The following is a 14601-nucleotide window of genomic DNA, read 5'->3' as shown; positions in this document are numbered from 1 at the left end:
GCCAGGCTCGCTGGAGGTTTCCCCGGCTGGCGCCCGGCTGCTAGCAGCGGCTTGGGCCCATATGAGGCAGGCTTCCATGGAGGCAGGGGTAACAGCACACAAAACACAGTCCAAAGCAGGGAACAGGCACGGTCCGTGGCAGATGGCAATGCAGGCACGGGGCACACTTGTAATAAAGTCCAAACACACACACACTGGGAATCCAGATACAGGTCAGGGCAGGGCTGCCCAGAAAGAGAGTCCTTTTGTGCAGTTAACCAAACATGGAGTCAGTAAACTACACAGTCTATTACAGCAGCAGGGTAATTGACACGCAGGCAGGAAACTGACACGTGTATCAGAACACACACGTGCAAAGCAGTCTTTGGTGCAGCAGTAAAACAGTAATGCAGGAAACTTTAACACAGTTCATAGCAGGCTTCAAAGCAGGGGAGGGGGCCTACTTGGCAACAATTGTGCCCTCTGTACACACTCAGAAGTACTATATAACTAGCCCAATATCCACCACTGAAATAGCTGGGATACGTGAGCCTGCCGCTCTCTGCATAGCCCTGTCCCTTGATCTTATATACTTCATCTCTGGGTTCCCTTACTCCTGGTTTACACATGCAGCAGAAAGATGTGGTTTAAGATTCCACAGCTGAATCCACCTTCACATGCAAAATTCCTTGCAAGCAGCAAACTAGCCACCCAGGAAGAAAGGTTCCCCTCCCCTCGGAAAGAGCTATTCGCACAAGCAAGCACTCCGAAATGTGCATTTTCAGGACCCTCCACCTGCAGTCTAAAAGGCTACAATCCATTCTACCTCCCCCATTCCTCTGCATGTATGTAAATTAGGACTTAATCATGACAGGGTGCCACAAAGAGATGTCGTGTATACATACATGTTATATAAAATAAAAGTTTAGGCCTCATTAACATGAGTATTGAAATTACTGGAGTAATATGGGTATCCTTAACATGCATATTGAAATTACTTGAGTACTTCCCAATGATCTAGAACCCTAACACTTCAATTATTGGAGGGGGGATGGAAACGTATATTCTTCACCCTCAAAACAAGGTCTCAAGGTCAGCCTCAGGCCAGAAAACTGAAAGTTGGTGCCCACCTATTCAAAGAGCAGAACCACAAGTGACAAAAGGCACAGATTGGACACTTGTCAGCTTCCCTCAAGTTTTGATGGGAAATGTAGGCAGTTTGGCGGAATGTTGGACAAGTGACAGTTGAAAAGTCCATTGGACAGCAGTCAGAGAGCGAAGCTGTGAGACCAGGATGCCTACATTTCCCATCAAAACTTGAGGGAAGCTGACTAGTGTCCAATCTGTGCCTTTTGTCACTTGTGGTTCTGCTCTAAGATGCCTTGAGAAGTATAAAAAAAGCAGAAAACTGGGCCTTATTATACCTAAAATTCAAAGCCTGGAGTACAAGACTAGCTTCGTAACTGAGGCTACTATTCCAGCATTGAACAAGCCACACCACTATAAAGTAAAAGAATGCCTATTGTGTCTTATTTCAAAAGCATATAGCTGGTTCTTCCCGAAGGCTGAAGGCCTTTGTGTCTGCTCTTTGCTAACAGCACACCTGTCTGGGTTGCAGAGGTCAACCTGTGGGAACACAGTACGGGACCAACAGCCCTGACACTAGGTCCGGTCAGACTGGGTCTGGACAGTCTTTCACACACACACCGCCCCCCATTTCTGGTATTCTGTAACAGAGCCCAGAAAAACAGACTCCAACGCTCCATTCTGGCTTAAGTGACACACTACAGCTCAATCCAGTAAAGAAACAAATTGTGAGCAATTTTCCAATCAGGGCTCCTGCACATTTGGCAACACTGCCTTTCTGTCAAGACTATCTGTGGTCCCAAGAGACAATCCTCACCTGCCGGGGGGATTTTGTTAAGGACGCAATTCGACGGTTGCTGGTTTCCCCACAAGATTCTTTGTTGTTCTCTAACAGCACGCGGGTACTAGGCACAAAACTCCAGGAGCGACCCAGTGCTGGTTTGACTTGCCCGCAGCTGGCATCTCGAGTCACGTGATTGGTCACCTGAAAGAAAATGGCTGGCTCCATCACTGCAACTGCCACACCACTGCATTCTTCGAGAAAGCAGACAAAGCAGTTGTTCCCGCCACCCCCTGGACCAAAACATGACACTACAAAAGAAAACAAATTATTTTGGCTGAACAGGGAGACACTTTTGCCAACAATTAGAAAATGCTTAACATTTGGAAGAAAACTTCTCACATCAATGTTAAGGCGGAGGGTCATAAGACATTGCAGTATGCCCCAAAAGGAAATGTCCTGGAGGAATATGGGCTCAATTCACCAAACCTTTTTTAAAAATGTGTAAAAAATCTGGTATCTTTGTTCTTAGGCGGGGGCGGGGGGGGGGAGGTTCCAGAAGAACTGCCACATTACAGTTGGCTGGACCATAAGGAAAGTCAAAAGGGAAGTAGGCAAGTCTGAAAATGTTGGAGGGGGAGGGGGGATCCCAGTTCAGATAGTGCATGAAAACACCTATTGGAAGCCTGGAAACTGTAGATCTAGGAAGCAGGCTAAAGTGCAAGACTAGCTTGATAAGGGTTGCTCAGCAAACATTATTAACACAAACCATGCCGCTTGACTCACACAACTACAAATCCCAGGGTTCTTGGGGAAAGGGTTTCAACCACAGCCAAACCAGTTGAATCTGGTTTAATCAGGGCTTTTTTTCTGGGAAAAGAGGTGGTGGAACTTAGTGGGTTGCCCTCGGAGAAAATGGTCACATGGCTGGTGGCCCCGCCCCCTGATCTCCAGACAGAGTGGAGTTGAGATTGCCCTCCGCGCAGCTGAGCGCTGAGCGGCACGGAGGGCAATTGAAACTCCCCTCTGTCTGGAGATCAGGGGGCGGGGCCACCAGCCATGTGACCATTTTCTAGAGGTTCCGGAACTCCATTCCACCGCATTCCTGCTGAAAAAAGCCCTGGGTTTAATCCATTTGTACCACAGACTTCAGAGTTCAAACATCTTCAACAGATACAGAGGGCAAGACAGCAATGGAAGAATCTTACTGTTCCATCCTGTTTGTTGACTTCCCAGGAACATCTGACTGACCTCTGTTGGAAAGGCAGAACTAGGCTAGATGGAGTCAACTATTTCTTTAGTCCAGACCAGTGAGAGCCATTAGTCTCATTTCTGAATCCAAGATTCCAGGAAGGCAGTAGCTTTTGGGTTCATTTGTTTTTAAATATTTAGGATGCCCACTTGGCGTATCTTCCCCTCTCTACATTCTCCACTAGCTGTGCCAATAGTAAAAAATGTACAGTGGCTCACAAGACCATAACTCAGTGGTAGAGGATATGCTTTGCGCACAGCAAGCCTCATGTTCAATCCCTGGCAGCTGCTGTTAAGGATCTCAGGTGTTGAGAAAGACCTCTGCCCAAGATCCCGGAAAGCAGTAGCCAGTCGTATTGACAATACCAGGGCTTTTTTTCTGGGAAAAGAGGTGGTGGAACTCAGTGGGTTGCCCTCAGAGAAAATGGTCACATGGCTGGTGGCCCCGACCCCTGATCTCCAGACAGAGGGGAGTTTAGATTGCCCTCCATGCCATGTCTGGAGATCAGGGGGCAGGGCCACCAGCCATGTGACCATTTTCAAGAGGTTCCGGAACTCCATTCCACCGCGTTCCAGCTGAAAAAAAGCCCTGGACAATACGGAGGAAGAGGGATTCTACATAAGGCAGCTTCATAGATTCATAACTAGGGGTGAGGCAGCACTCACCACAACGGCCACTCCAAGCTCCTTGGCCAGTGTCTTCAGCTCCCGAGCCACATGCATCATGAAGGCCATGCCTATAGAAAGAAACAGCCATGGTATCCAGAATCCTGTTATTAACTGTATTTTTCCTCAGAGAGCAAGGCCTTTCACAACAGATCCGTATTTGTACACACAGCATGCAAAGTTTCTGATAATCTGGTTATGGCTGCCTGTAATACTTTAGAGGGAGCGCTACTCCTATAACATATTGTGTATAATTCCAACATACACTATGCCAGCCCTCTCTCTTGTTCTTTAGCTCTGCCTGCCTATCTTCCCTTGCCAATAGCTGAGCTATTAAGATGACATGGAATGTTCACAAACATTCTCACGGTTGAATATAAAAGGCCAAGAGCAGCTTGTTGAGAAACAATGCAAAGGCAAGGAAGGATGAGGGGAGGGAGATTCTCCTCCTTCTTTTAGGACAAGATAAGCAACTGCCTGTTTTTTCAGTTGTTACTCTAAAGCACCCGGCACATTAATGGTGCCATATAAAAACCATATCCCTTCATGTTCATGAGAAGGAAGACACAGAGAGTGATTCTGCACATGTTGGATAATGCACTTCCAATCCTCTTTATAGATCATTTGGAATGGATTTTTTTGTGTGCGGAACAAAAAATCCACCTCAAACGACTGATAAAGTGCATTGAAAGTGCATTATCAAACGTGTGCAGAATCAGAGAGACACGTCTGCTACTCACCATCAGGCTGCCGGCTTCCCAAGAGAGGGTAAATCACAGCAGAGACAGAATCTACCACTACCATCTTCACCGGCGCAGATGCACTTACAACCTGCAGAAAGACACAGAGAACCAAAAGGCCAACGAAGAAAATAAATTTAAATGAAATAGAGAAAAAGGCAGCCATAGCCAGAGATGAGCACCCACCCAGGCACATGAACACCCAAAGTCCCAATTATCTTGCAGCAGCCTTGACTGCCATTGTTAAGAGACTGCATACATACCATAGCCACAAGTGTGTATCACTGGCACCTTCTCTATTCCCCAAGGGCTGATTTGGTATCCAAAATACACTATGCATATTTGAACCTGTTTACAAGGCATCGTGAATTTTACACTTAGTTCCAAACTCCTCCCCCAGTAAACATTTTTGCAAAGACTTAGCAGCAGGCAGGGGTTAATCTGAGTAAGGTATAACCCAAAGCCTGCTTTCAGTAGCATTGAGAAGATGTGCGGTGAGAGAGAAAGCGATTTCTGAGCATGCAGAGAGTGCCGTTCACTTGCCATTGAGCAACTCTAGTCGGTCTCCTCAGATTTGGAGCTAGAAGGCAAGAGGGTTAAGGGGATCTCAGACGAGATGCTCCCAATGTCTCTTTCCTGCCCAAAATGCACACAAAGAATGCAGGTCCACCTCGCTTTTTCCCAATGCACGCACACATATGCACACTTGACTGGCAGGACTAACTAAACTAAACTGAGCCACAGAGAGTTGCTCTCCAGAATCTCTCCACCTGCAAAGTGGGGAATTGTTCCCAACGTCCCCACGATGTTGCAGGGGCCTTGGGAGTATTATCCCATTTATTTCTGGGGAAGGACGGTAGAGTGCACCGCTCTCATGTACCCTCCAGCCAATGCTCCCATCAGGAAACATCATTGTGTCCCAGAGTTCTCTGGGAGAAGATACGCCAGGCACTCTTGGCTGGCAGGAAGACCTCTGCTAGTCCACAGGTTTCAGAAGGTGCCCAACCTGGATGCCAGTGAAGGAAAGAGAACGATGGCTTGACCTTCCTTCTTAAATAAACCCCAGAAAGCATCAAGTGCAATAATTCAAGGGAGTCCCACCTCCTGAGCCACGGTGCTCCGAAACTCATGCAAGACATCCAGCACCTTGTAGGCATCAAAGACACGCACAACCTGAATCCTCTGGAGGGCTTCCACCTACAGACATGATGAGGGGATGCAGCCAAAGACGGGTCACACAGAAAGCAACACTTCATAGCACTTTTTAAAGTTTTGAATGCAAGGCAGGTATAGTGCTATTTATTTTACGGGCTGCATTTATACTCTGCCTTTCTCCCCAATGGGGACTCAAAGAGGCTTACATCATTCTCCTTGCCAGTGATACTCAAACTCATAAAAAGAGATTCCTTATCAAATGGCCCTCTTGCATGGATCTGCTTTGCACTTTCCACAAACTAAAACAGCTATTCTGGGCTTCCAGGCATCAGTGCGTGGGAAGCCTTGTTGGCCTCCTGCGGGCACGCTGACCTGTTCTTCCTCATTCTCCGTCCTGCGTTGGAGCAACTGCAGCAAGCGAGTGGCTGTGAACCCCCCGGTGGAGTCAATATAGAGGACACGCTGCTTAAGGCTTTCAGAGATATTTGCCGCTATGTGGAGGCACACCTAGAGAGAGCAGGAGAGTGTGTGGGTGGGCAGGATAAAAATAGGTTGGCAGAGAGCAAGATCAACAGGTTTTATTTAACGAGGCACACTATGCAAAGCTGAATTATTCAAAAGGGCTTTTACTCAAATAGGAGGGCCATATTGTAGGGAGATGGTCTCAGAGAGATGCGTCACTAACAAGATAGGGACCATAGACTTCGCCACTAAGTTGCCATACGTACTAGAATCAGAGTCATAGGGTTGGACGGGACCTTTAGGGTCATCTAGTCCAACCCCCTGCACAATGCAGGAACTTCACAACTACCCCCCCCCAACTGCCCCAGTGACCCCTGCTCCATGCCCAGAAGATGGAGAAACACCTCCAGGATCCCTAGCCAAACTGGCCTGTGGAAAATTGCTAGCCAGCCCCATGGTGGCGATCGGCATTAACCTGGGCATGTAGGAAGGGCCACGAAAACCAAGCGCCGATGCAACCCCTTCTGCCCTCCCCCTCAAGATCTGCCCAGGTTCACAGAATCAGCATTGCTGACATATGGCCATCTAGCCTCTGCTTAAAACCCTCCCAAAAAAGGAGAGCCCACCACCTCCCGAGGAAGACTGTTTCACTGAGGGACTGCTCTAACTGTCAGGAAGTTCTTCCTAACATTTAGCCGAAAGCTTTTTATTTCATTCCAAGCCATTGGTTCTGGTCCGAGCTTCTGGGGCAGTGGAAAACAATTCCCTACTATCCCTACCATCTATTGCTTTAAGTATGTGCTCCTATGTACTACCTGTTGCTTGAAATATGACCCTACTGGGTAGTTTAAGTTGTCTAATGTCAGTCCTAGAATTGCTTAAGCTCTGTTTCAGCCTTTCTTCAACTCTGTATCAGATTTCTGCTAATGTTATGTCTTTGTGAATTTGCATTTATTTACCCTATGGCACTGTTTATGAAACTGTCCTTGATATTGACCGTACTAACCTCACACTATATAATCCGCCTTGAGTCTCAGTGAGAAAGGTGGACTATAAATGACATAAATAATTTTAAAAATGGGGGAACAGCAAGGCTGCCCTCACCTGGATAGCCCCAGACTAGCCTGAGCTTATCAGATCTCAGAAGCTAAGCAGGGCTGTACTTGGTTACTACTTGGATGGGAGACCACCAAGGAGAGTCCATGGTTGTTATGGAGAGGTAGGCAATGACAAACCACCTCTGAACGTCTCTTGCCATGAAAACCCCGTGGGATCACAATAAGCCAGCTGTGACATGACGACACTTAACCCACACACAACAGTAATGCTGTCTTTGGCCCAACATTCACGCAACAACGTGCATACCTGAGTTTTACCACTCCCAGGTGCTCCTGTAAGCTCCGTCACCTCCCCGGTGTACAAGCCAGCATCCAGAAGCTTGTCTAAACTGAAAAAGGAACAGATGAGGAACCAAAAAGAAATTCAGAATGCATTCCATCCCTTGGAATTTGTTTTGGAGATTAACCGTGCCATCCTTCTAAATCTACAGAGGACAATGCTGAACTCTGCTTAGGAGTTCACTTTTAGATTCCCCCTTTCCTTCAAGGTGGCTTAGACTATAAACATACAAGGGGAAGAAAGATTAAAAAGTCAAAACAAGAACAAATGCATGCAACGTAAATAGAGCTGGATGATGAGAATTAAAAACGGCAGCAATCCAAGATCTCGAATACCGTTCAAAACACAAGAGGACACATTGGCCTTGCACCTTTTACCGCATCTGATGTAATATTATAGCTAAAAGGTTACCCATGGACAGTGAAGTTCCTGGTTCGAATCTCACCTCTGGTAAAAGCGCGCTCACTAAGGTTACAGTATTCTGCCAACCGAAGTTGGTCCTCCATTACCTCTGAGCAGGGCCCTCTATTCATCAGGTTTGTGCGTGCTTAATAAGGACTGGTGCCTCCAGTTCCATGGAACAAATCCCATAGGATGAGCACAGGGCACTCCCAAGAACTGCAAGATGGTTCTTTTCTCTAATGATTGTACTGGCTTTTTATTGTGGGCAACTGATAAAGGGGATCACTGTTGCCTGTGTTTATTGTCATGAACTTCAAGTAAAAATCAAAGGAGGCCACTTGGCCGTTATCCTCTACAGAAAGAGAGGCAAAGCTCCATCTACTCTTTGGCATCTTTATGGCAAAAACCCTGTAAGGATACAAGATCCTATTTTACACCAGAATGGTCAATAAGGAACTGGATGGAACTGAACCTTCTTGCCTTTTGCTCCCCGTAGACAAGATGGCGGTGGAGCTCTTGAGCTCTTCATAGAGATCAGCACCGTTGACGGGGAAGGAAGAAAACTGAGCCAGCAGCACACGCCGTATGGCAACCAAGGCCTTCAAAGAAAAGAGACAGATCAAGGCTATGTTCAGTTCTTGGAATGGAAGAAATCCAGCCCAAACCCAGCCCAGAGTTGGGGGTGGGGGAGGGCTACTAGGAATGTAAAGAAACATTCTCGTCAATATTCTGTCCAAGAGACAAACACTTAATGAGAAGGGGGGCCCAGCTCACTGGCATGGCACCTGCCTGGCATACCAGCGTTCAGCCTTGGCATCTCTGCCTGAAAATAATAACAACAACATTCAGTTTATATACCGCCCTTCAGGACAATTTAATGCCCACCCAGAGCAGCTTACAAACTATGTTAGTATTATCCTCACGACAATCACACTGTAAGGTGGGTGGGGCTGAGAGAGCTCTGAGAAGCTGTGACTGACCCAAGGTCACCCAGCTGGCTTCAAGCAGAGGAGTGGGGAATCAAACCCGGTTCTCCAGATTAGAGTCCTGCCGTTCTTAACCACTACACCAAACCAAAAATGTATCTGATCCTGTCCCATTATCCAGCCTTCTCAGGAACAAATTCTGAATATTATTTATGAACGCACCAGATACAGTTTGCCACTAGAACCCAGTTATGTCATTCTGTTATCTAAAATATTGTGTGCGTCTTAGCCAGATAGGGAAGTAAGAGTCAGTTTATTAACAGCAGCATCACTTCCTGTATCACTTCCTGAAGGAAATAACAAGATTTTGAGAATTTGGAAAAAAGTATTCATGCTGAAATTAATGTACCAACATAAAAGTCTGGAGGAAAGTAATGTAAAATTAGATAATTTTATTGGGAAACGGTCAATGTTTCTAACAGTGTGGAATGAATGATAAAGTTAGAAATGGAATTAGATTTTTTTTAAAAAAATGTTCTGCAATGGTGAAGTATTCAATTCTGTTTTAAAAAATTGCAAAAAATAACTTTTTAAAAAAAATCTAAAAAAGGTGAAGTACAGCCCAGTGAACTAACAGAGCCACAGTCCAGTTCAGCATATGTGAGCCTCATGCATTTATCAGATGTGAAACTGATTTGGGGGCATCTGGTTGGGCACTGTAAGAAACACGACACTGGACTAGATGGACCTTTGGTCTGATACGCACACACACACACACCCATATACTTGGATACCCTTGGTGTGATATGCACACACAACTATATACCAGATACATACAAACACACACACAGAGATACCTTCTAGGAATCAGACCACTGGTCCATATAGCTCAGTATCAGTTATTCTACCTGGCAGTGGCTCTCCAAGGTCTCAGGTAGAGAGAGAGGCTGGAAAGACCTTCTACATGAGATCTTTTAACTGGAGAAGCTAAGGACTGGACGCAGCCTCTTATGTTCTGGTATCTTCCAGATGAAACCTTTCAAGACACAAAGCAGACTACTCCCAAAGTAGCAATGGTTCCTGCTACAACTGACACAACTACAAGACAAGGTGATGGGCAGGGATTGAGGGCAACCAGACTGGAGACAGAAATCTGAGTCACGAGGCACAGTATACTGGGATTAGTATTGACCTTCACCTTGAGCTTCAGGTGGGATGTCCACCTTCTTTTTTAAAAAAAAATTTCAAGCTGTCCATTTACATTTATTTATTCCCCTATTTTTAAATGCTAACATATTTTGAGGCATATTTTGAATTTGGGAGAGAAAGTGGTGGGTGACATCCCAGGTACTAGCCAGTCAACATTCACAGCCAACTTCTCCCTCATTCACAATAGGCAGTGCTACAACATTGGTATCTCATAGCTTGCCCTAGAAGAGGAAAAGGCACTTTTGTACTGAATATAGCGAGACCACTTCTGAACATCTCTAAAAAAAAAAAAAACCCACAACCATCTTTTCTATCACGGAATCAACAAGTTGCCCAATGTTTAGTAGTACACAGGAACTTAGTATCGTTCTTATTGTTCCGCAAACCAGTCAACAAGATAAGAACTGTAACCCATTCTGCATGCGAAAAACACAGTCATTCTAAGACAGTCTCTCTCAAGGGCTCTCTCTCACCTTGTAGGATAAAGAACATTTTCGGGCAATCGTCTCCAGGTCTGATGACACGAGATCCAGCACTAAAGACAACATGGGGTTGGGGGAGGAGAAACAGACGGAAATCATAATATAGTAACTGCAAGTGTTAGATGTCTCCCCTGCTATGGCAGAAATCCACCCTACTAGGTATTTATGTATGTATTTTATGAAAACATTTATACCCCACCTTTCCCTTTTGTCTCATTGCCACTTATCATTCCAAGATTAAAAACATACAAAATACAATAAAACTTCATTAACCCTCCTCCCACCCCAAATCCCAGTTTAAACCCCATTAAAGACTCTAAAAAATAAACAGCCTTATAGCATCTTCTAAAACCTTCTAAAGATGGGACACATGCACCTTCACCTCTTCCAAGGTAGACCCAACCCTTCTGCAAACTGAAATATTTTATAACAAAGATAAAATTATGCTTTTAAAATAATAAAGCAATTTTAAAAGCGGGGCAAGGAACTGGATTACAATATGCATCACAGAAAAGCAGCAGTAGCGCGTAATGTTGCCTAAGAGAAAAAAAAGTACAATTCAGAAAGTCCCGGGTTCAAACCTTGATTTCAGAAAGTCCTGGGTTCAGATCAGGAAAGCCACTCTATGCAGCCTCCCATCATACAGCAGGAAGGAGGAGGTCATATAATCCATGTGATAATAGCAATTGGAAAAAAAATTGGATCCAACATGCTGTCTTTAGTTAACAGTCGCAGGTTTGGGGAAAGGCCTTTTTCTACCTTAATCCTTGGAAAGCTGCTGTCAGTCATTAGATAATACTAAGCCAGACAACCTGGGGGTCTGGGGAAGTAGAAGATGACTTTATCTGTTCATGTGCCACTAGGCTCCACTCCCTAAGCAGCCCGACACCTGTTGCTGGCTCCATCCCCTGCCCACGTGTTTTGAAATTCACTGCCCAGCATCCTTAACTACAACTGTAAACTACAAAGACTTTAATCTTTGGCCTGGTCCAATAAAAACCCTATTCAGTGTAAAGCATGTTTCTTATCCTGCTTTTCTACCTAGTAAAGACCCAATAACATTTGTTCATTTAGACTGCAAGCCCCTTGGGGCAGAGACCTGACTCTCTTGCTTCTAATACTTTCTGAACAACCATGGACTTTGAGGGTGCTATACAAATATTTAAAATGTTTAAAAGTGGGTTGTGGGTCATATGCGAGCATGGCTGATTGCTTTCAAGCTTCAAAAATAACACCCCTTCCCAAAATCTGACACAAGGTTCCTTCCTAATTTTCCTCTCCTCCAAAGGAAGCCCAGTCTTTACCTGTTCTGATGCCATTGTCCTTCAACAGTTGCACCATCTCAGTTGTGAGGCCGATACACAACCCCACTCGGAGAATCATGACTCCGCTGATCTTTCACCCTAGAGAGGAAAATACAGAGGTCTGCATGGCTTTGGGATCCATGAGGAAGGAGTCCATGCTGACACTACACACAAAAATCACAGCACAGTTGAATGCAGTTAATAAGTTTGCAAAGCTATAGGTGATGGCTGGAGGTCTTCTTGGAATTACAACTGGGATTCATTTTTCCAGGAAAAAAAATGCCTTCTTTGGAGTGTGGACGCTATAGTATTATACACCTCTGAGATCCCTCCCCAAGCCCTGCTCAGGTTTCACCTCCAAAATCTCCAGGAATTTCCCAACCTGGAGCTGCCAACCCAAGCAATTAAGTGTATTCTGAGTCAACCTCACTAAATGTGACGGCGAGATCTGTCAACTGATCTTCCAATACTTTTTTAAAAAGGAAAACAGGGTCCCAGAGAGGATCTCAGTTTGGATCAGGCCTGCAAAGTAGGGTAAAAGGGATGTAAGCCTTCTCCCCCACATTGTTTCCCCAGTCAAAAGCAGCCCCATACTTTTCCATTCAGGAACACAACTGCAACACAGTGCACACAGACAACCAGGGCTTTTTTTCAGCAGGAACACAGTGGAACAGAGTTCCGGAACCTCTTGAAAATGGTCACATGGCTGGTGGCCCCGCCCCCTGATCTCCAGGCAGAGGGGAGTTTAGATTGCCCTCTGCGCCACTTGACGCGGAGGGCAATCTAAACTCCCCTCTGTCTGGAGATCAGGGGGCGGGGCCACCGGCCATGTGACCATTTTCTCCAAGGGCAACCCACTGAGTTCCACCACCTCTTTTCCCAGAAAAAAAGCCCTGCAGACAACTAATTCACATTAAGTAAACTTGGGAACGCACCCATTATACCCACATTGATGGTGCAGCCCAAAGAACACTTGCCAGAGAGAGAGCCCCCTTGAATAGACCTGAGTGGGATTCTGAGCAAACCTGCTTAGAATGGTGCTGTAAACTTTCAAGAAGACAATGCAGGTTAAAAATCCAAATCAACTTTCTAGCCCTCGTTAAGATTTATGCTAGAAGTTAACATGCACCTGGGCTGTACCACTTCAGCCTGAAGGGAGTAGGCCTCACCTGACAGCTCCATCATACACAAAAGGAACAGGTGAGGGCAAAGGGTTCTATATTAGCCTTTTCTCTTACTATTTACTTTCCTACCTGCAGTACTTTGGGGAGTGGGAATAAGGAAGAGCACTGAACTACAGCTTGCCAGCTCCAGGCTGGGAAATTCCTGGAAAGTTTGGGGGTGGAGCCTGGAGAGGGCAGGGTTTGGGGAGGGACCTCAGCAGGGTATAATGCCATAAAGCTCACCCTCCAGAGCAGCCATTTTCTCCAGGGGAACTGATCTCTGTTGGGTGGAGGCCAGTTGTCATTCCAGGAGATCCCCAGCTACCACCAGGAGGTTGGCAACCCAAGGATACTACCTTCATGAGAGAGATTTCAGTTAAGAATCTCTTAAGAAACAGCAATTCATTTTAAAAAATAAATAAACAGAGGGCTCCCTACCCAAAGAAAAACATTAATATGTGCTTATTACTTTTCTGTACAAACGCTGCTTTTTACAAAACAACAAAAACAGGAGGAAGAAAGGCATGCAACAAACAACTCTTAAGTTAAAAGAAGCTCCATCTGCCTGGCCTGCTTGCGAAAGCACAGTACAGTAGCAACCACTTACCTTCCTTCCAAAACGCCCCATTTGTCCGCCTATGCAAATTCCTTCTCTTTCCTGCAACTCTCTGTGTCATATTTTGTTCCTAGAGCGGCAAGCTCTGCCTCCTCCGCAGCCCACGTTTTAGTCCTTTAGTGCCACCTGCTGGCTGTCCGAACAATTCCTTCCAATAGGCATGAGAAGAAAGTGCCACCGACGAGTCTTCTGTTGTGATAGCGAAGGTTTTATCACCGCTAGGGACTTCTTTATATATATGCGCGCACACACACATAATGGAATCGAAACTAGATCACTGCAGATCATGGAACCTCCCTGTTCAGAGGCGGTGCCACTTGCTAGGCAGAGACAACCAGTGGGACGGTTTGACCTCTGTGTCTGCCTCGCCACTGTTTAAAAGAATCAGAAAAGTGATTTTCTTTCGGTTAAAGATATAATTGTCCTACATTATGTTATCAAAAACTGGGTTGCTAACCTCCAGGTGGGAGGCCTGGAGATCTCCTGGAATCAGTTTGGTGTAGTGGTTAAGAGTGGCGGGACCTGGAGAACCAGGTTTGATTCCACTTGACCAGCTGGGTGACCTTGGGTCAGTCACAGCTCCCTCAGAGCTCTCTCAGCCCCACCCACCTCACAGGGTGATTGTTGTGGGGATAATATGACATACTTTGTAAACTATTCTGAGTGGGCATTAAGTTGTCCTGAAGGGCAGTATATAAATTGAAAGTTGTTATTGTTATTATAACTGATCTCTAGACTACAGAGATCAGTTCCCCTGGAAAAAAAATGCATGTGAAGAAGAGATAGGGTTGCCAGCCTCCAGGTGATAGCTGGAAATCTCCCAGAATTACAACTGATCTCCAGGCAACAGAGATTGGTTCCCCTGGAGAAAACGGCTGCTTTGAAGGGTGAACTCTATGGCATTATACCCCACTGAGGCCCCTCACCTCCCCAAACTCCACCTGTAGCAGGCCTCAAGGAAATTGTTTTGTATTATATTGA

The 14601-nt window shown here is 45.7% G+C and overlaps 1 protein-coding gene across 3 annotated transcripts in view; it reads right to left on the bottom strand.

Annotated features, from left to right (window-relative positions):
• Window positions 1-13675, bottom strand: part of RAD51D (RAD51 paralog D) — a 31128-nt gene extending 17453 nt beyond the window's left edge. Inside the window, exons 1-11 of one of the 3 annotated variants that reach the window (XM_055001908.1) lie at window positions 13612-13675; window positions 13248-13360; window positions 11842-11940; window positions 10529-10590; window positions 8401-8519; window positions 7486-7567; window positions 6031-6165; window positions 5605-5700; window positions 4504-4594; window positions 3764-3834; window positions 1883-2050 (exon numbers count right to left, since the gene is read on the bottom strand). In XM_055001908.1, the coding sequence (XP_054857883.1) occupies window positions 1883-2050; window positions 3764-3834; window positions 4504-4594; window positions 5605-5700; window positions 6031-6165; window positions 7486-7567; window positions 8401-8519; window positions 10529-10590; window positions 11842-11920 (903 nt within the window). In that variant the 5' untranslated portion in view covers window positions 11921-11940; window positions 13248-13360; window positions 13612-13675. The remainder of the gene's footprint in view (window positions 1-1882; window positions 2051-3763; window positions 3835-4503; window positions 4595-5604; window positions 5701-6030; window positions 6166-7485; window positions 7568-8400; window positions 8520-10528; window positions 10591-11841; window positions 11941-13247; window positions 13361-13611) is intronic. The other 2 variants (XM_055001910.1, XM_055001909.1) reach the window with 2 other exon arrangements.
• Between the last annotated feature and the right edge of the window lie 926 nt (window positions 13676-14601).

Source organism: Eublepharis macularius, chromosome 17 (assembly GCF_028583425.1).
Source record: "Eublepharis macularius isolate TG4126 chromosome 17, MPM_Emac_v1.0, whole genome shotgun sequence".
NCBI lineage: Eukaryota > Metazoa > Chordata > Lepidosauria > Squamata > Eublepharidae > Eublepharis > Eublepharis macularius.
This window is presented reverse-complemented; position numbering and strand designations above follow the sequence as displayed.